This window comes from Chelonoidis abingdonii, chromosome 1, assembly GCF_003597395.2.
Source record: "Chelonoidis abingdonii isolate Lonesome George chromosome 1, CheloAbing_2.0, whole genome shotgun sequence".
In the NCBI taxonomy this organism is placed as follows: Eukaryota; Metazoa; Chordata; order Testudines; family Testudinidae; genus Chelonoidis; species Chelonoidis abingdonii.
Window position 1 is genome coordinate 303770755 of NC_133769.1, and position 22048 is coordinate 303792802.

The window sequence follows — 22048 nt, forward strand, 5'->3', positions numbered from 1 at the left end:
ATCTGTATCTGATTAGTTTCTTGATACTTCATTGAAGGGTATGTGTGGTCTCTGCTTAAGAAAAAAATTAAGACAAAGCTGAAGTTAATGAAACAACTGATCATGACATGAGACAAAAGTCTGGGGCTGTATAATAGAAGGAAAAATAGCACAAAATATTCTCAATTATGGAGGAGATCTACCAACATCAGTATCATGAAAAGTGGATCCCAGCTCTCTGGATTGGACAAGCACTACATGAACTAACTGACTGGGTGAGAAAAACCTTATTATACAGGAAGATAACTTGTTAATAAGTACAGAGTATAAATTGTTATGCTTTTACCTGCAATCTTAGTTTACAAATCCTTAAACTTTTTATTTGAATCTTTAACTCAAGCTTTGTTAAACTTCAGTTCTTCTTATAAATATGTCTAAGTGCCTTGTGCCAAGGAAAGCGTTCAGCTCAGGTGTACTGCATCCATGTAGTCTATGGATCAGAATACAGTGCGGGTGTCCAGAAGACAAGGGACGGGGCACTCGAGTATAACAAAGTGAGGAGTGTAAATTGCTAGTCTACCCTGGGGAAGAGTGGGGCTTATGATACCCTGAAATGGAGTGCTTGTGTTGCCTGCAGTAGGTAGGTCAGGGAGAATTTTACCCTGGTGGACACAGTCAAGACTCGCTTACTGTGTAAGTCAGTAGTAGTGATCGATCCTGGATATCTATACTGTTGGTATCTTTTGGTGATACATTTTAGGGAACCAGCTTTCAAAAGAGGATCTTAAAAATTGGTGTCAGATGGCATTCTACCAGAGTTTAAGGCAGCCACCTCCTGCCTTTCTGAGATACATACCTCTAGCTATTTTAGATACCTCTAGAGTTGCTACTTGGAATTTGATAGATATGTTTTTACATTATTATTCTCTTGGCAGCTTCTAAATCTAATGCGCAATTTGGCAGTGGAGTCTTAATCATTTAGACTTCTGACCCTACTATTGGAGACATAACTTCTTGCCTGTTGCCTAAAGTGGGATCCGTGTGCATAAGTATTCAAAGAAAAAATGATGATTTAGTATAAAGTAATTGGTTAGAGAGGTTTTGTCCACATGGGTCCCACAGCCTGCCACCAGACACTAATGTGGTGTCCTTTACCATTGTGAAGGAACTGGGAGGCAATTGGGCCACTGCACACTTTGTCCTCTCCAATGGTTGCTGCTGGCTAAAAATCATCTGGTATCACATGCATGAGGTGCACACACATCTAGTGTGAGATCTGTGTGGACAAAACTTCTTAATGGTTTCTTGTCTTAACTGTAGTTTATTTTTCTGTAGTGCATATAGTGCATGCAAAGATTAATCACCTGACAACCTTGAGTACTGTGTGTGTTACACATATAGTACTCCAAGTCATCAAGGGATGAATATGTAATGCATGAAGCGGAACTCAATGAAGCTGAAAATTACTTTTTTCCAAAATGAACTACAGTTAAATGGAGCTTTTTAGCTAAGTACAAGTTTGTGCTGTCTTTTGGGGTTTTTTTGATTGGAGAACTTTTGTATATCATCCTAATGTGTAGTACCTGGTAGAATACATATTTTAAATACTTGCTGTAAAATGTGAAATTCCTAAAGTTGGATTATAATAACTGTTAGGTTGTTGCTACATACTAATAGCTGAGATCATGACAATCGGCAGGGTTGTCTTCCATAATTGTGAAAACTCAAAACAGCTTCCATTTGTTATTCTACTTGGTCTTAATAGTACATCTTAATGACAACACTTTTTTAAGCTATATAGAGGCTAAGACACATCACATAATGGTCTGTTTATAATAAGAAATATAGAAGTATTTGGCTCTAATATGTATGACTCAAGCCTTCATGTAGGTATACGTGGTAAAAATATTTAGACTAAAGGTTTTGGTTTAGTAAGGTTTAAGAAAGTTCAGGTACTTTTTAAAACAGAGTTCTTGGAGTAACAAAAACTAAGGGAAGGTGCCTAGCTGATTTGGGCTAGGCTAATATCTGTTGCTTACCAAACAGCAAAAGTCTGAATTAGGCAGTATTACTTTCAGTTGCTTGTCTTTTTGATCCTCCTTGACTGTGTCCAGTCCTGAAGGCTCAGTCAAACCTGTGACTATGGGTATGGCTACACTTGAAATTTCAAAGCTCTGCCGCGGCAGCGCTGTGGGAGTGCTGCTGTGGCAGCGCTTTGAAGTGTGAGTGTGGTCGGAGCGCCAGCGCTGGGAGAGAGCTCTCCCAGCGCTGCATGTAAACCACATCCTCTCGGGTGTAGCGTGCAGCGCTGGGAGCCGCTCTCCCAGTGGCTGCCACACTGATTACACTGAGGTTTTACAGTGCTGTATCTTGCAGCGCTCAGGGGGGTGTTTTTTCACACCCCTGAGCGTGAAAGTTGCAGCGCTGTAAAGTGCCAGTGTAGCCATACCCTAAGACAAATTTCTGGCCTGTGGGATTGTGCCAGCTGATTGTGCACTTCTAGATCTTCTCCTCCTTTGTGCTGTCCAGTCTGAAGTGTTGGAAATGCCAAGTGTAGGGAGGACTACAAAACTGATAAATGTTCTTTGCCATGCAAAGTTGTGGAGATAGCAGATAGAAAAATAAAGGTAAAGTGAAGTAAACAGTGTGGTAGAGTGGGAAATTCTGGTATTACTTGATGAGGAAGTTGTGACATGCTCAGAGCTGAGGGAGGAGGAGAAGAAATAGAAATAAACTCTTGAAACAATTATTAACAATACCAAGCTATTGGCTTTCTTATGTTTTAGTGAACGCTATCTTTTATGCAATAAGTACAGAGAAGAAATTTACTAAGTCGCTTTAATAGACAATGGTTGAGTATTTTTAGAATGGCAACATTAATACTGTGAAGTATTCTAACAGGCTTAAATTGTAACTTGTTAAAAAATAAATAAATCACGATTTTAAGTATTAAATTAAACGGTAGCATCTTATTAGGAAGAGTTCTAGAACACCAAAATCATGCCTGTTAACAATTGTAATTTTCTTCTTATGAAGGAAATAAGTGTCTATTTAAAAAAAAAACAAATAACCCAGCTTTTTCAATGTTTTTGCAATTGTTAGTTTAATATTAACCCTTTTAGTCCTCTTTATTTTTGTATATTAAATTCATTCATATATTAATTGTTCTTCCAAAGTCTTTATGGTATTAGCAAGGGGTATGTTTGAACTCTAAGACCAAAATGTTGGTTTTTAACCTGTGAGTGACCCATATTCAGAAATTTCATGTGACTGAATATTGGGCTTTACTTTATTATGACTGGTCTCAAGTCTATGGGAAAATAGATGTCTATGGAAGACCCCTTATACAGCAAAAGTACGGTAAAAATAAAACTAGATGATAAGGGGTACCTAATATTTATATATGTTTGTTGATAAGAGGTACTTGTTGCAGATGTTTTCTGTAATGGGTAAAATAAGAATCCATTACAGCTATGCCACTGTAAGTTTGTTAATATAAACATGGCCTAAATGTTTGCTTTTTTTCTATTCCCTCTCCCCCCCCGCCCAAGTAGACATGTTGATGCACTGACTCACATTTAGCATGCTTTTGGTGTCTCAGTGTGCTTCTGGACAACTGTTACAAGTCTTCGTGCTCATGCACCACAGTTTGAGAGCCCTCTAACTACCTAGAAGGGCTTGGCCTCAAACACGTGAGTGTGTGTGGCGCAAACAACTAATTTTTACATAACTTTTTTTTTTAAAAAAATAACCCTTTTTCTAGCTACTTTGATTGTGAAGGTAACCTTACAAATGTGAACTAAGTATAACCTAATATAGTGCTATTTTCTTTAGTATACTGAAGACCATTGTAGTGCCTCTGCTGCCTCTTCTCGTCTTCCAAGGCAGCAACATATAGAAAATTTCCAAATTGCCTGGCTAGTTACTTGACCCTATTCAGAGCTCAGAGCAGCTGTGAAACTGCCGAGACCTACATATGTTTCATTTGACAGGTGCTTGTTCTGCTATAATGAAGGCATTGGATATTCAGGGGAGGGGGACCTTACAGCAACACCTACTCCCTTGAAGCAACCAGGAGGCTGCTGAAGAAAATAGATAGTAGAAGACACATCCCCTGTATCTGGATGGTAAAGGGACAAGTACCTTTTTTCTCTAGCAGCCAGCAGCACCTTAAATTTCAGTCTGGCAGCCCCTAACCAGAGGCTGATATAGAGGCTTGACCACCTATCTGAGTACAGGGGCAGTGGCCTGTTAAGAATCTTTGCAGTCCCTTTCCCAGCGAGGGGTGGTTGTGGTGATGGGCTTCCATCTAGTGCATTGACTTTGCATGGATACACCCTCATTTTCTATCAGTTACTAGATAGAAGATTTTAAGCTCAGGGTACTTGCTTGGTAAGAGTTAACTTTATATTTTTTACTGGAATATATTGCTGAGGTTTGGTCAAATAATATTTGGGCCTACAAGATAAAAGGTCCATGCGCTAAATAAATATCTGAATTGATGTGCCTTATTCCCTTTGTCTCAGGTAAAAAAAAAAACAAAAACAAAGATACCTATCGATGCAAACTTTAAAGTACACGTTGTATTGGAGCAGCTGACTTTTTTTTTTTTTTCAGTGTCTAAAGATGAGTAGAATAGGTCTCATCATAAAAATGTTTTAAAATCAAATTGTAAAAGCTAGCTGTTGGTCAAACATGTCAGACACTTAACTTTTTTTAAAAAATGTATGAAAACTATTTATTGTGGTTGAATATAATATGAATGACAAATGGTGATATACATTTACTGTTCTTTTGTTTGCAGTTGGATAGATTTGCCAGCATAAGGATTCCAGGCAGTAGAAAAGAAAGACCTCCTTTATTGCAGCTGAAACAATCACATTCCTCTATTGATTGGTCATCACCTCCTGCAGATGTGGATGAATTCATTCCCAAACCCTTGTCAGAGCGAGAAATCCTAGCACTTTTTGAAAAAATGATGGTAAGAATTCCATATCACTGTTTAATATTTGGTGGTGAATTTTAGATGTCTTTCATTTAGAGAATTGCTCCATGACTAAATGTCTGTTCATTTGAAGCTCATTGTCAGTGTATTAATGAAAGTGTCTCTTTTTTTGGTCCCTAATTGAATGAAGAATATGTATCAAGATGTAAAGGCAAACCAGGAATCATCATCAAGTGGTGGTGCTTCTCGTGAGATCTTAGCCCTGTGCTCTTTTTTTTAATCAGTGACCTGGAAGAAGACACACAATCATAACGTACCAATTTGCAGATGAGACAAACAGTAAATAATGAAAATTACAGTTGGCTTTTATAGTGCAATCTGGATCGCTTGTAAACCAGGTACAAGCAAACAGTACCCTCTGGCTTTCAGGACTTCTAAATGCATCCTATCCCAGGATATTTGGTGGTAACTGCTGTTTGAGTGATCTAGACAGTAAGGGCCACCAAAATGGACTCCACAAGCCGAAAGGACTATCTATTGCAGGGGTGGGCAAACTTTTTTTGGCCCAAGGCCCACATCTGAGTATGGAAATTGTATAGTGGGCCATTAATGCTCACGAAATTGGGGGTTGGGATGCGGGAGGGGGTGAGGGCTCCGGCTGGGAGTGTGGGCTCTGGGGTGGGGCTGGGCATGAGCAGGAGCGTGCTCTGGGCTGAGACTGAGGGATTCGGAGGGCAGGAGGGGAATCGGGGCTGAGGCAGGGGATTGGGGCATAAGGGAGGGTCGAGGTATGGGAACCGGGAAGCGCTTACCTCAAGCAGCTCCTGGAAGCAGCCGCATGTCCTCCCTCCGGCTCCTATGCTGAGGCATGGCCATGCGTCTCTACGCGCTGCGCCACCTGCAGGCACCCACCCTGCAGCTCCCGTTGGCCCCAGTTTGTGATCAATGGGAGCTGTGGGGGTGGTGCTTGGGGCAGGGTCAGTGTGCGGAGCCCCCTGGCTGCACCTACACACAGGGGCTGGAGGGGGACATGCTGCTGCTTGTGGGAGCTACGTGGAGCAGGGCAAGCCTTCAACATTGCTCCCTGGCTGGAGCACCAGAGTGTGGCAAGCCCCAGACTCTGCTCCCTGGCGGGAACTTGAGGGCTGGATTAAAACATCTGAAGAGCCGGATGTGCCCCCCAAGCCTGTAGTTTGCCCACTCCTGATTTATTGAGAGGAAAAACATATTCTTCAACTAGCTTGGAAATGTTTACTGATAATAGATAAACATAGTTATTTAAACTGGGATTATATATCAAGTTGTAGAGAAAAGCTTTCTCAGCACAACGGGAAGAAACTGAGGTCCATTTATAACAGAAAGGTCAGTTCATGGCTCATACTACTTTGCAGTTGGTGGTAGGTGTTTCAGACACTGCAGAGAGCTCTAGGGTCATAGGTGTTTCCATGCGCAGGGCTTCTAGGTTACAGTCTTCATGGATACTGGAAGAGGTACAGACCACAATTGCGGGCCTCTCATTTGAAGGTTGTGATCTCTTTAATTCCAATACTGATCAAAGCTAGCATTCTGTAAGATTTGTGAGCCACTTTTTGATCTGTGGGTGCTACATGCCACAGGTACCAAGGAGAAGACAAACTGCACCTGAAACTTTATTCGGACAGATGACCCCTTGTTGTTACTACTGTCAGCAGAGCCCCTCTGATCCACAAAGAGAAAAGAGGTTCTAGCAAAGGAGGCCATAGAATGTCGGTTGAGAGGACTCTATAGATGACTTAGTTGTCATGGTGCATGAACAGCTGAACATGAGCTGTGACCACAGGGGCTAGTGTGGTCCTCTAATGTGTAAATGGGGGAAGATTGAATGGAAGTAGGCTATGTTACCCCTATATTTGACTCAGGTGTAACCGCTGCTGGAATACTGTTTACAGTTTTGGTGTCCACAATTCAGGAGTGAAAAGAATGATTAAAGGATTGTAAAACATGCCTAACACTGATAGATTAAAGGAGTTCAATCTGTTAAGTTTTTTAGAAATGGAAGATTAGTAAACTTGATTGATCTGAAAGTGACTTTCTAAAAGTTTGCTGTAGGGTAAATAACAGTTCTCTTGAAATTTACCTAGCTTTTTAAAAAAAGGAATAAAAGTAAAGTTAAAGTCAATTCTGTTATGTGTAACACTAATGCTCCCCGTCATATGGTGGTGGGGCCTGGATCTTTAGCACTGCACAGATTCTTCTGCCACTTAAGCTACGGGATTAACATCAGTTTGTAGTAATAGGATCATAGAAATGTAGGACTGAAGGGACCTCAGTAGGTCATCTAGTCCAGTCCCCTGCACTCAAGTCAGGATTAATTAATAGCTAGACCATTCCTGACAGGTGTTTGTCTAACCTGTTCTTAGCAACCTCCAATGATGGAGATTCTACAACCTTCCTGGGTGATTTTGTTCCAGTGCTTAACCACACTGATAGGAAGTTTTTCCTAATATTCAACCTAAATCTCCCCTGCTGGAATATAAACCCATTGCTTTTTGTCCTATCCTCAGAGGTTGAGAACCATTTTTCACCACCCTCATTGTGACTCCAGCTTTCAAGTACATAAAATATTATCATGTCCATCCTTAATCTTTCTCTAGCCTAAACAAACTCAGTTTTTTCAATTTCCCTGATAGGTCTTGTTTTCTAGACCTGTTGTCCACATCTTTCCTGAAATATGGCACCCAGAACTGGACAAAACACTCCAGCTGAGGCCTTATCAGCGTGGAGTAGAGTAGAAGAATTACTACTTGTGTCTGGCTTACTACATTTCTGCTAATACTTACAAGAATGAAGTTCACTTTTTTGCAACAGTGTTCTACTGTTGACTCTTATTTAGCTTGTGATCCACTATAACCCTCTGATCACTTTCAGTAGTACTCCTTTGTAGGCAGTCATTCCCTATTTTATACGTGTGAAACTGATTGTTCCTTCCTAAGAGGAGTACTTTTGCGTTATCCTTATTGAATTTCATCCTGTTTCTTTCACACCATTTATCCAGTTTGTCCAGGTCATTTTGAATTTTAATCGTATCCTCCAAAGCACTTGCAACCCCTTCTAGCCTGGTATCATTGGTAAACTTTATAAATGTACTCTTTATGCCATTATATAAATCATTAATGAAGATATTAAACAATACAGGGCCCAGGACCAATCCCCGTGGGACTCCACTCAATATGTCCTTCCAGCTTGATTGTGAACCATTGGAATAGTTTTCCAAGCAAGTATGCACCCGCCGCAAGTATGCTCCATCTAGGATCTATTTCCCTAATTTGTATGAGAAGGTCACGTGAGACAGTATCAAAAGTCTTACTGAAGTTTAGATATATCATATCTACCACGTCCCCCCCTCATCCACAACGCCTATTATCCTATCAAAGAAAGCTATTTGATTGATGTGACTGATTTGTTCTTGAAAAATCCATGATGCTTGCTATTTATTGCCTTATTGTTCTAGGTGTTGGCAAATTGATTGTTTGATTATTTGCTCCATTATCTTTCTGGGTACTGAAGTTAAGATGACTGATCTATAATTCCCCAGGTTGTCCTTATTCCCTTTTTTATAGATTGGCACTATATTTGCCCTTGTTCATTTTTCATGAGTTTTCAGAGATAATCATTAATGGCTCAGATATCTCCTCAGTCAGCTCCTTTAGTAAGCTAGGATGTATTTCATGAGGACCTGGTGACTTGAAGACAAATAATTGTCTAAAGCAACGAAGAGTCCTGTGGCACCTTCTGGGCCAACAAATGTATTGGTGCATAAGCTTTTGTGGGTGAATAACCACTTCGTCAGACACATGTCTGACGAAGTGGTTATTCACTCATGAAAGCTTATGCTCCAATACATTTGTTGGCCTATAACAGGGATCGGCAGGCTCTGGTACGCGGCTGGCCAGAGTAAGCACCTGGCGGGCTGGGCCAGTTTGTTTACCTGCTGCATTGTTTACCTGTCCCACTTGCCACAGTTCGCTATCCCAGGCCAATGGGGGTGGCAGGAAGCCGCGGGCAGTGCATTCCTCACTTGCGCCGCTTCCCACAGTCCCCATTGGCCTGGGATGGCGAACCAATGCGACAGGTAAACAAACTGGCTCGGCCCACCAGGGTGCTTACTCTTGCAAGCCTTGTGCCAGAGGTTGCCAACTCCTGGTCTCTAAGGTGCCACAGGACTTAGTTGTAGACTAACACGGCTACTTCTCTGATAATTGTCTAAGTAATTTTTAACTTGTTAACGTATTTTAGTGTCAGATCCTACCTCATTTTCCCTGGTGGTCATGATGTTAGACATCCAATTGCTACTAACCCTTTTGGTGAAAACGGAATCAAAGTCATTCAATGCTTTAGCCGCTTTCGCATTTTATGTTTTCTTTCCCCTCTCATTGGCTAAGGGGCCTACCCTGTTCTTCGTCTTCCTCTTGCTTTTAATGTATTTATAAAATGTTTTCTTGTTTGTTACTCTTTGTCTCTATCTAGTTTAGTCTCATTTTGTGTCTTGGCTTGTGGTGTTTGTTTATATTCATCCACTGAAATTTGACCTTGTTTGCACTTTTTGTAGGACTCTCTTTTTAGTTTCAGATCATTGAAGATCTCTTGCTTAAGCCAGGGTGGTCTCTTGCCATACTTCCAATGTTTACTACATGTTGGGATAGAGGGCTCTTTTGCCCGTATTAATGTCTCTTTGGAAAAACTGCTTAGTCTCTTGAGCTGTTTTCCCCCTCAGACTAGATTCCTATGGGATCTTACCTATCAAGTGCCTGAGTTTGCTAAAGTCTGCCTTCTTTAAAACCCATTATCTTTATTGTGCTGTTTTTCCTCCTACCATTCCTTAGAATCATGAACTCCATTATTTCATGATCATTTTCACTCAAGCTGCCTTCACTTTTTCAAATTCTCAGCCAGTTCCTCTGTATTTGTCAAAATTAAATCTAGAACAGTTTCTCCGCTAGTTACTTTCTTCATCTTTTGAAATCAAAACTTGTCTCCAAAGCATTGGATGATCTGTGCCCTGCTGTATTTTTCCCACAAATGTCTAGATAGTTGAAGTCAACCATCACCACTAAGTAGTATGTTTTGGATGATTTTGTTAGGATGTCTTTTTAAAAAGGCCTTATCCACTTTCCCCCGCCTCTCCCTCCGCGATTAGGTGGTTTTTAGTAAACCCATATCATGACATCACCCTTGCTTTTAGCCTTTTATCGTTACCCAGAGATTTTCAACAAGTGTCTCCTATTTCCATCTCAACCTCAATCTAAGTGTATACTTTCTGAACAAGCAGTATGCTTCTATACCAATATTCCACTCGTGTGTTATCCCACCAAGTTTCTGTGATGCCAACTGTCATTTCTAGTTCTTCCTGTTTATTCCCTGCACTTCATGCATTAGTATACAGACATCTAATGTACTGATTTGATTTCCCCTCTATGTTCTCTCTCTTGCCTTTGCCTTGTTTCTGATATAATTGGCCATACTCCCCCGATTCCAACCCTTCTCCCAGGTCTCCATGTTTTTGACTTAACTGTGGGCTTTTGTTTCCTGCCCTTGTTAAGCCGTCTTTAAAGCCATCTTCACTAGATTAGTTAGTCTGATCCAGAGAGAGTCGACGTCTTTGATAGGTGGATCCCATCTCTGCTCAGCAGTCTTTCTTCCCAGAACAGCATTCTATGGTCAAAGAAATAGAAGCCCTGTTAACCAGCCCTTAAAGGATGCATAATGCAAGAACAGTAGGTTTTTCCTATGCATGAGTAATCTCATTTCACGGGTAGCATAGTCAAGGGCAAAAAGTTGTCTGATTCTTTGAAAGACTGCGTCACAAAGGAGATGCAATTTGGGATTGCCATATTGGAGAGTTAGGTTCTGTTCTCTGTGTGTAACCTCTCAGTGGGACCCAAGACTTTCTTTGATTAGTTTCTGTACCGATTGCAATTGACTTAGTCAGCTTAGTTCTCGGGTGTCCTGGCTCTGAGAGTAGATAAGTATCAGGTCAGGATAAGATATCTTGTTTCTTGTCTAAGATCTTTTTATGGACCAGCTCTATTTGGGATATCAAGATAGTGGCGTTTTGAGAATTATAAAAGGATAGAATTCTCCTTTTCTAAGAACAGCTGGATACAGTCTAAAGTATCCTCAGAAGACAATGTGTTTTTTTTTTTGTTTTTTTTTTTTTGGTTTTGTTTTGTTTTTGTTTAAATGGGCAAAAGTCAGCCTGCAAAGACTAGGGCAGTTCCAGGAGAACAAATAGGGATCATATGTTAGAAAGAATGTTCAGTATATAGATTACAATAATTTTTGTTACATAAAATTAAAACCTATTACAACCACTAAGAAATGGTGGGCTCAGTGAATTTCATAAGCAAGAAAGGTAAATGTGTGTATATATATATATATATATATATATATATATATATATATATATATATATATATATAAGGCCCTTAGAGCACTTGATCCTTGTTTTACTCAGAGTAAATTTTCCCCTGTAGGTCCAGGGACAGAATAGGCCCACTGCTCCTTCTGCATGTCTTTAGAGGTGGCTTAAAAAGGGGCTGCCTGGAGAGGGATGGGCTCTGCCAGGTTAGAAATGTGCCCAAGACACACCATATGATGAGCAAGGCAACGATGTCTATAGCAGATTAATCACAGCCCAGGTAAATTAATGAATGCGCCATCCATCTCCCACCAGGGCAGACGTGACTAGTATACTGTAAAGCATCAAGATGATCTGCATGGCACGCACCTAATGGTCACATCACAGCCAGATCGACTACCCTATGGTGCAAAACCAATTTCATTCTGGGATTAACAGAGCTAAAACAAGGAGCTTCCCTGGTGTTGATATTGGAAATGATCATGACCTTGGATGCTAAATATTTGGCTCTGGCTAAGGGAAATCATCAGACCAAAGTTCACCAGAAGCAAGTTTGATTTAGAAAGACTCAGACGGAAATATTGCAGAGTCATTCCAAGCAATGGTCAGCGGAAAATTTGCCCCGCTTCTTGCTCTAGAGGAAGACGTAGAAACAGTGACCAGCAATTTCAATGCTGTAATGAATGAGGCAGCAATGGACATCCTTGGGAAACATCATAAGAAGACAAAACCATGGGTCACAAATGAAATACTACAAATGTGTGACATTAGAAGAGAACTTGGGAGACAAGAACAGCACTGAGGGAGTTGATAAATACAGAGCAATTGGCAGAAAGATTAAGAATGGAATGAAGGTGGCCAAGGAGATATGGATTGAAAATCAATGCTCTAAAATTGAAGTGTATCAATAATAAAAGTAGCAAACAAGCCTTCCAGGTTGTCAAAGATCTGTTGAAGGAAAGATGGACCACAGCTAATGCAATTCAAGACAAAGAAGGGAACAGCCTTACAGAAGAAAGGGACATCCTCAGTTGGTGGACACACTACTGCTCTGATCTATACAATCACCAGACAAAAGGAGATCCTAGTGTCTTAGGCAGCCCCGATTCAACAGAGGAGGATGACTTTCCAATACTGCATGAAGAAGTGGATACAGCTGTGAAATCACTCAAGAACAGAAAAGCTACATCCCAGCTGAACTGATGAAATTTGGAGGAGAAATAGTAATACATGTACTCAACAAGATCTGGCAGACTGCTGAGTGGCCCTCCATGTGGACAAAGTCACTAATCAACACTCTGCCAAAGAGAGGCAACCTGCAATTATGTCAAAATTACCAGACCATAAGCGTGATCAGCCATTCTAGCAAGGTGATGTTGAAAGTCATATTGAACAGATTGAAGCCACAAGCAGAGAATACCATAGCTGAAGAACAGGTTGGCTTTCATGCTGGAAGAAGTACCACAGAAAAGATTTTCAACCTTCATGTTCTATATGAGAAATACTTAGAACACCAGCAGGACATCTACCACATCTTTGTTGACTTTAAGAAGGCATTTGACAGAGTATGGCTCGAAGCTCTCTGGGCACCCATGAGGAAGTACACTGTTGGTCATAAGCTTATTCTTACCATTAAACAACTGTATGCCAATGCCAGGAGTGCAGTTCTTGTCAATTGCACAGTAGGAGAGTGGTTTTGCACCACTGTTGGAGTCTAGCAAGGCTGCCTTCTTTCGCCCACACTGTTGAACATCTACTTGGAGTGCATAATGGCTGATGTCCTAAAAGATCACGTATGCACAATCAGCATTGGGTGTGAACAATCTCAAATCTTCGGTTCGCTGATGACATTGATGGCCTGGCAGGCAGCGAAGATGAACTTGCCAAACTTATGAAATGATTGGATGAAAGCCCTGCAAAATATGACATGGTCATCAGCTTGATTTCCTCTGCACTGATTTCCAACAGAAGTGAGAGGATCAGCTGACATATCATTATCAATGGACAAGAGCTGGAGACAGTGAAATAGTTCAAGTATTTGGGGGCAACTCTCACTGATGAAGGATCCGTGGCAGAAATTCGGGCAAGAACAGTGCCACCAGCAGCAGCAGTGGCAAAGCTAAAGCCAATCTGGAGTAACAAGAACATCTCCCTGGAATCCAAACTGAAACTGCTGCACACATTGGTTATCTCCATTTTTCTTTTTGTGTGCGAGACATGGACCCTTACGGCAGAACTTGAATGGAAAATACAGGTAGTAGAGATGAGATGCTTTTGTAAAATCCTGAGCATTTCCTACTTCGACCACGTCATTGATGAAGAGTTGCGCAACATCATCACCCAGTGCGCTGGGCCATATGAAGCCCTCCTGACGACCGTGAAGAAGCGCAAGCTGAAGCGGTACGGTCATATAACAAGATCATTTGGCCTATTCAAGATGATTCTCCAAGGGACAGGGGAAGAGAAGAAGAGGTAGACAGAAGAAGAGATGAACTGACAACATAACAGAGTGTTCAGGAATGGACTTCGCGGAGACTCAAGCCCTGACACATAATCATTGGAGTGGAGACAATTGGTGGGTTGCTTATCAATGATGGTGCCTCAATGGCCAATGTGGTGGTGGTGGTGGTGATAAAATTTTCAACATATGTAACATGAAAAGAAAATGGTGCTCCCCTCGCCCCCCCCAAAAAAATTAAAAAAACCCAACCCTAGTTTGAATGGTTCCTGGTACCATTTCCTTTAAAGAATATATTATTCTGGAAAGTGTGTTGAATGAAAAGTAACTTTAACTGTATTTGGACGTTATGTTCTGCATGGGAATATGGCTAAATATTTTAAACCTCAAGGATGGGACAAATGAGATTACAAATAGATCCTTTGGTGTACTGCTTTTGGGTCTCTCAAAAAAAAGACCTCATTTACTGCACCAGATTGTTAGATCCTTAGGGTGTAATATAGTTATGTACATCGCACAATTCACTGAATAAAAAAAAATAATGAAAACCAAATACTTACTTCCTGCCATATCACAAAATTGTAGCTCTCATTGCACCTCTCATTTCCTAAAAGCCAAGGAGAACAGACTGGCTCACAGCATGTCTTGAAGGACCAACAGAGATGTGGGTTATTTGATTAGGCTGAGTAAATTTTGAAGTTGGGGCAGTTGTAGAATGACTTGCAGTCACCTTGCCTGAGCTGATGGGGATCCATCTCATGAGTTTAATCTGAAAATAGCTGCAGCAGTCCTCAGTAGCCTTGGATGACCCGGTAGTGTCAACATCTAAAAATGCCTCCTTTCACAGTCGGCCTATAAGGTGTCTGTATAACTTGCTCTCAGCTGAGGACCTGGCCACAGTCATACATACATTTGTCAGCTCAAGGTTGGATTATTGTAATTCACTGTATCTGAATCTGAATGTGAAGATGACAAAGCGCAGGCTCCAGCTGGCAAGAAATGTGCCTGCCCACCTTCTCCACGGTTTAGGCAGCAACGAGCACATCAGGCCAGTGCTCGAGTCCCTTTACTGCAGTGATTCTCAAGCTTCGGCCCGCAGGACGTTTGTGGCCCAATCAGCACAGGACTGTGGCCCATGTGACATCCTCAGGTCCATACAGGTAGTATTGGATGTGGCCCCCAATGGTAAATAGGTTGATCTACTGCTCTACTGTGTCCCTAGTCGGCTTCTGATGCTGGTTTAAGGCTTTTGTCTTAATATCAAAGGGATCAACAGATCGAGCCTCAGTGATGTTAAAGACTAAATTTTGAGCTATGAACTCCTGCGATGCTGCAACCTTCTAGGATAGTGCAGATTCCAGATCCCAGGATTAAGTGCGTGAGAACTGGGAACAAAATTGTTGGCTGGAGGGAAATCTAGCTATAGACCAAATTTCCAGATGAGCTTAGGTGAAGCTAGAGCTTTAGAAAATGCTGCAAAACCTTTATGTGGAAGGCACTTAGATACTGCAGTATAAAAGGATAAGATAATATGGGACGGAGTGAGGCTGCCTCTGACATAGGCAGGTGCTAAATCACCTTCATAGACCAAATCAGTAACTTAAAACTATGTGTGGAAACTCACAGGTAGATAGTACAGTTTCCAGAGCACTAGCATAATGAGCTCATGACAGGAAACTCTGTTTGTAGCAAGTTATGCACCAACTTCAGTTTTCAAAACTATTTAAAATGTACCTGGATGCAGTGCCGTAATCTCATCTCATGGTCACTGACAGGCATGGATGTTAGTAGCAAGATCTGCATCCAAAAATAAGCTGGAATATTCTTGACAGAGGCAGATGTGGGAGAAAAATGCTGCTATGTGGTCACTGAACTGCAGATGATGATTGCAATTTGGGTGTCTAATTAGAGGAATAACAAAAGGCAGTGACACTTTCTCTACAAAACATGCAAAGATAATTTTTATGCCCTAATCTTTCATACATTTTCCAAAATGACTGATACTGCAGTCTTGATTTTTGTTGCATATGGTTCCAACTCTGTGGTATTCTTGCAAGAGCCTTACGATTTTGGGTGATTGAGGAGGAGGTAGTGTGACTGTGCTGTTTGCATCTATCTGAAACATATTGGTCTCCCACCCCAACACTAGATCCAATGAAATGTGTCCATTTTGCATGCGATTCCTAGGATGAGATTAATTTGGGACTACTACACTGCTAGTGCTGCTGCACTGCAAATTCCCTACATGACTAAGGTTATTCAGTATGGTGATACTGAAATTGCCAAATAGGGTGTGTAAAATCATGACACATTTTCCTTAAATTAAAGAGAACTTCTTTTAATTTTTAACTTAACTTTATATTTTGCGCTCTCCTTTTTTCCCTATTTCATGGTTTTAAATTGCTTAAGTGGATATTTTGTATTTGATTCTTCTTCAGTTTTCCTCTTTGTTAGTATTCTGTTTTTTACATAGGGTTTTTTCCTTAAGTTTCCCATTTAATTGTTCATATATACCTACTCAGCAAAGTGTAAGACCTCATTAAGATCCTTATTGTCAGACACAAGTTTTGTTTTTCAATTTTTTTCCGTAGGAAGACATGAATTTAAATGAAGACAGAAAAACACCATTGCGAGAAAAGGACTTCAATACCAAAAAAGAAATGGTGATGCAATATATCAGTACTGCTTCGAAGGCTGTAAGTATGTCACTTCTAAAATACACTAAAAATATGCCTATGAAAAGTTTAATGTACTTACTACTTTTACATTTATGTTTGGAGGGATGATAATGCCTAATTGAGCTATTAATTTTTTGGACTAATATCAATCCTTGGATGCAAATATCCTAAAGGGTCAGATTTTAATTTTTTTTTTTTTTTTTACATCTTTATGTAACAGTGGAAGTTGTCTGTATATGTTGGGCTGAGTTTATCCTGTAAGGTAAAGGTATAACTGTCAGTTGGGGAAAATAAGTTCCCTTGCAAACGTCTGAAGTTTCAGTTGTAGTGTTACTTTGCAGTACTATTTTAAAACAACTTTGTTTTTACTTGGTGGTTCGTTGATCCTTTACACTTGACTGTAATACTCCATTCTGTATTGTTTGTTACTTTCAATTTGTGCAGTGTTTAGCAACATCAAAGGTGCATACTGGAACAGGCCAGGGTCCATCTAACTTAGTATTCTGTGTCTAATAGCGGTCATATAGACACACAAATGTTGAATTTTTATTTTGAATCCTACAAGTTCTTGATCTTGGTGATTATTGAGGCCATGAGTTCCACAGACGACTAGTGCATTCTGTGAAAAAAAAATTCCATGTCACTTTTAAATATGCCACTCTTCAACTTAATTATTACCCTTACTATAGAATTGACAAGGTTACTAGACATGTCTGATCCACTTTTTCAGTACTGTTGTTTATTTTGTGTACCTTTATGATGTCACTATTTACCCTCTCTTCAATGTAAATCGATTCTTTTCAGTTTCTCTTCATAGCAACTATTTTTCTTACTCCAGTCATTCTTGTTGCTTTTACTCAGTCTCTCCCCATTATTTCTATTGTTTCCTTTTTGTAACCAGTATCGAACACAGTATTCCAGGTGAGGTTGTATCACTGATTTATCTAAATGACATTTTCAATATTTTCCACTCCCTTCTTTATGCATCTTAACACTTAGTTTGCTTTTTCACCACCACTGCACTGTGAGCAGAAGTTTTTCATTGAGGTTTAGAGTTTCTCTTCTGAGTTGTTGGAACCAACTGGGACTGTAGTAAGGATTGTGACTACTTGAAACAATACACGAGTAGGAATTTCATCTGCCGCAGCCACCCTATTTCACATAGCAAAACCTAACTGATGTTTTAGATGAAACATAAGATGTCAAAATAAAGTAAATATTGGAAGATTTTAGAGAAGTCTTTCAACTGAATCCAGTGTGAAACAGTTCTACATTTTGAATTAGTTTTTGTGACACAAGTTGTACTTGTATTGGAAAATTTTTGGGTACTCTAATTTAGTGACTCAAGAGATGAATGAAATACTAATTCTTCTTTGAGTGATTACTCATGTGTATTCCACAGTAGGTGTGCATGCTCGCCACGTGCACCAGTGCTGGAAGTTTTTCCCTTAGCAGTACTCATACGGAGGAAGCACCACTGTGACCCCGGGAGTGCCATCTCTATATCGCGCTATAAGGGGAGTCGCGCCCTTCCCCCTGCCCTCAGTTCCTTCTTGCCACCAGTAAAGGTAGTCGGAACTTCATGCTCCAGCCTTGCTGCAGCTTCTCTAGTTAGCCTTAGTAGTACAGTTGTTCCAATAGTTTAATAGTTTCTCAAGTTAGTTGATTGGGCTTGGGGCATGCCCTGTGCGTCGTGCATCTCCTGTCACAGTTCTATGCCAAGAAGCAACCTGCATACTTGGTGTCTCCACTGCTGGGTGAAATTCATGTAAGTGAGCACTGCATGATCTGTAGATCATTCAAGCTGTGGACTAAGGAGAGGGAAATTAAGCTTTGTGCTCTCCTAATGGAATCAGGGCTGACCCCGGCAGCAGCATGCCGAAGAGACTCGATGCGCGGCACCGCCTCTTCGGTGCAGAGTGAAGTCCCCTCCACTAGCCGGCACTGCTCCCCTTCCAAGAAACAAGGGAAGACTCAGCGGCGCTGAGAGAAGGAAAGGTGTGAGGCAGGACCCGAGCTGGGTAACCCACAATCCCCCTTGGGACCCAGGCCTCCGACTCGCGTTAAGCGGAGCAGCCCGATCCCGTCCATGCATGTCTCCCCTGCGGTGAGGATGCCATCAACAGCGGAGGCTGCACAGGACACGCGTGACATCCTAACCCTCCCAGTACCCAGGGCGCCGCCTGAGACGGGCCCTCGATCTCGAGAGAAGCTGCCACTGGGAGCACAGCAGATCTCCCTGATGCAGCACAGTCTCCACTCTGAGGACTGCTCGCTGCCTCGCTTGATGTGATCTTCCCACAGCTAGCGCCAGCCATCTACTCCTCTTAGGCCGACCGGCTCGTCGCCTGCACGGAAAGCTCTGGGCTCCTCCACATCTTGTGACCAGGGACACAGGCGCCGCGGACGCTCTTCCTCGTGTCGCAGCTACTGTAGCCTATTCTGACACCACTAGCGTCGACGCTGTGACTCGAGTTCCCGCTCTACCAGGCATCGTATGCAGGACTCCTCTCACGGGGCGAGTACAGGAGCAGCACCTTGGACAGGTACTGATCCTTGTTGTCGGGGTCCCGGTTACACGGAAGGCACTGCCGCAGGCACTATCGCGCTCGCCACTCCTATGGTACTGAACGATCGATGGTGACCTCAGCATCGGCACCCAGCCACCCATCTCCAAGTCGTGCAGCTCAGCAAGAACAAACTGCGTCACCTGTCCCCGAGGACGGTCAGTGGCACAGTACACTGTGGTAGGGGCAGTGGTGTTAATGGTCTCCATGGCCGCAGATGCCCACCCAGGCGAGATCTCATTCAGTGGCCGGAGCGTCCCAGGCTCCTTCGGCCTCTTCTCCTCGGCAGATGGAAAAGTCAACGAGTCTCAAGCCGACGGCATCGCACCCAGACTCTGACCTCTGCATTGACCCACTGGTACCCCGATGCCCTAGGCACCATGCTGGTCCCCTCACCGGCACCGGTGGAGGCCATAACGGCACCACCACTCGTCCCACAGGAGGAGTTCAAGACTCATCAGGAGCTCCTTAAGTGGGTGGCATCCAATCTCCAGCTCCGGGCTGAAGAGAGAGAGGAGCCATCTGACTTCCTTTTTAATGTGCTCTTGTCCTTAGCACCAGGCCGGGTGGCCCTGCCTCTCTACTGGGGGTAGCCAATATCTTGACTACCCTGTGGCAAACCGCAGCTTCCTTGGCCCCATCTCCAAGAAAGTGGAGAGGAAATACCTTTGTGCCAGCTAAGGACCACGAGTACCTGTATTCTCACCCAACACCTAACTTCCTGGTGGTGGAATCAGTTAACGACCAGGCATGTCAGGGTCAACCCGCACCCACCTCCAAAGACAAGGATGCCGGGAGACTGGATACATTTGGCAGGAAGGTTTATTCCTTGGCAAGTTTCCAGCTCAGAGTTGCCAACCATCAAGCCCTACTGAACCAGTATGACTTCAACCTATGGGGGTCCCTAACAAAGTTTGAACGTCTTCTCCTGGAGTGAGACAAAGAGTTTAGGGCTCTGGTAGGGAAGGAATGGCAGCGGTTAAAGCAGTCTTCCAGGCGGTGTCAGACATGGCCAGAATAGCAGCCCGCTCGATGGCCTCTGCCATATCCATGCACAGGGCATTGTGGCTTCTCCTGTCTGGACTATCTGCAGGGTCCCAGTCCTTGATGCAGGACCTTCCCTTTGATGGGAAAGCATTGTTTGTGAACCAAACTGATGTCCACCTGCATGGGATGAAAGACTCCCACACCACCCTGCAAACCTTGGGCCTGTACGTCCCTCCGGCAAAGGGCAAGCCCACGCTGCAGGCTTCAGCTCCCCCTGCTAGGAGCAGATACGAGCCCTTGCCCAAGAGACCGAGGGAACAGAGGTGTAGGTCCCAACGTCAGTCCCACTTGGCCCCATGGCCAGGCCCCTTGAAGGGCAAAAGGCAGGGAAAGAGGCAATTTTGACTCTTTGTGGGGGCCACTGGGCCTGTTGCTAGGGAAGCCCCCCAGTTATTAAAGTTTGTGTTCTGCAACTGTTTATCTGCCTTCCGTGTGGAGTGGTCCCATATAATGTTGGACCAATGAATCCTCAACACTATCTCCAAGGGCTGCGTGTTGCAGTTCACCTCAAACCCCACCCCCTCCCAGCCATGGGTGAGCCTCAGGGACCTGGAGCATGCCACCTCCTGGTCTAGGAGGTGGGCATGCCTCCTCTGCCAGGGGGCGTTGGAAAGGGTACTGGTAGAACTCCAGGGCAAAGGTTTCTACTTCCGTTATTTCCTGATCCTGAAGGTGAAAGGAGGGCTCAGACCCATCCTAGACCTATGGGATCTCAGCAATTTTATAGTCCGCTACCGGTTCCAGATGGTATCCCTGGCCTCTATCATTTCCTCCCTGGGCCCGGGGGATTGCTTCACGGCCATGGACCTCCAGGACACGTATTTCCAACTCCATATATTGGAGAGACACAGGCACTTCCTCCGATTCCTGGTAGAGGGGGGACCATTACCAGTTCATTGTCCTCCCGTTTGGCCTTTCCACGGCCCCCAGGGTTTTCATCAAATGCATGGTGGTGGTAGCAGCCTACTTCTGGAGGAGAGGGGTGGAGATCTTCCCATACTTGGAGGATTGGCTTCTCAAGGGCGCCTCCTGGTCCCAAGTGCAGCCTCAGATGGGACTTCTCCTGTCCATGTGCGCAGATCTCGGCCTAGTGGTGAACGAGACCAATTCTATGTTAGTTCTGGTTCAGCACATAGAATTCATAGAGGCGCCACTGGACTCATTAGAAGCCACAAACTCTCTTCCCACAGACAAGTTTGAGACTCTCAAAGGTCTCATTGCCTCAGTCACGGCCTTCCCTGTGACGATGGCAAGGGCGTGCCTTAAGATCCTCAGGCACATGGTGGTGTGCATTACTTGGTTCACCACGCCAGGGTCAGAATGAGGCTCCTCCAGCTCTGGCTGGCCTCCCAGTATTCCCAGGCCCGGGACGTGCTGGACAAGGTTGTCACGATACCATCCCAGGTAGTTGCTGCCCTTCAGTGGTGGTCCCTCCTGTGCAACATGCTGTAAGGGGTCCCCTCTGAGAAATCTCTCCCTCACTAGACCTGGTGTTGGATGCCTCAGACCTGGGCTGGGGGGTCCATATAGGGAACATTCAAAGACAAGGGAGCTAGTCGGCCTCGGAATTATCCCTACACATAAACGCCAGGGTGCTCAGGGCAATACGGTTGGCATGCAAACCTTTCAGCGGACACCTTTGCGTAAAGATGGTCAGAGTCCTCATGGACGATACCACTGCGATGTATTACATCAACAGATAGGGAGGAACGCACTCCTTGGTCCTATGCCTGGAAGCCGTGAGCCTGTGGGAGTTCTGTACAGCCCATGATATCTCCCTGCAAGCATTCCACCTACCCAGCATCTGCAGTGTGCGAGCTGATCACCTTAGCAGGGCTTTTTTTTCTCACCAGTACGAGTGGTCACTCCACTGGGAAGTCATCCTACAGCTTCCGGGAGTGTGGTGTTCCCCAGTTCGACCTCTTTCCAACTGACCAGAACTGATGCCAGGGGAAGCGGGGCGATCTTGGATGCTTT

At 43.3% G+C, this 22048-nt stretch overlaps 1 protein-coding gene across 1 annotated transcript in view; it reads left to right on the forward strand.

The window, feature by feature from the left end:
• The window catches only part of DIAPH3 (diaphanous related formin 3), a 560319-nt gene that overhangs the window by 61543 nt on the left and 476728 nt on the right, over positions 1 to 22048 (forward strand). The window contains exons 3-4 of the mRNA XM_075061558.1: positions 4784 to 4960; positions 16371 to 16475. Of these exons, the coding sequence (XP_074917659.1) occupies positions 4784 to 4960; positions 16371 to 16475 (282 nt within the window). The remainder of the gene's footprint in view (positions 1 to 4783; positions 4961 to 16370; positions 16476 to 22048) is intronic.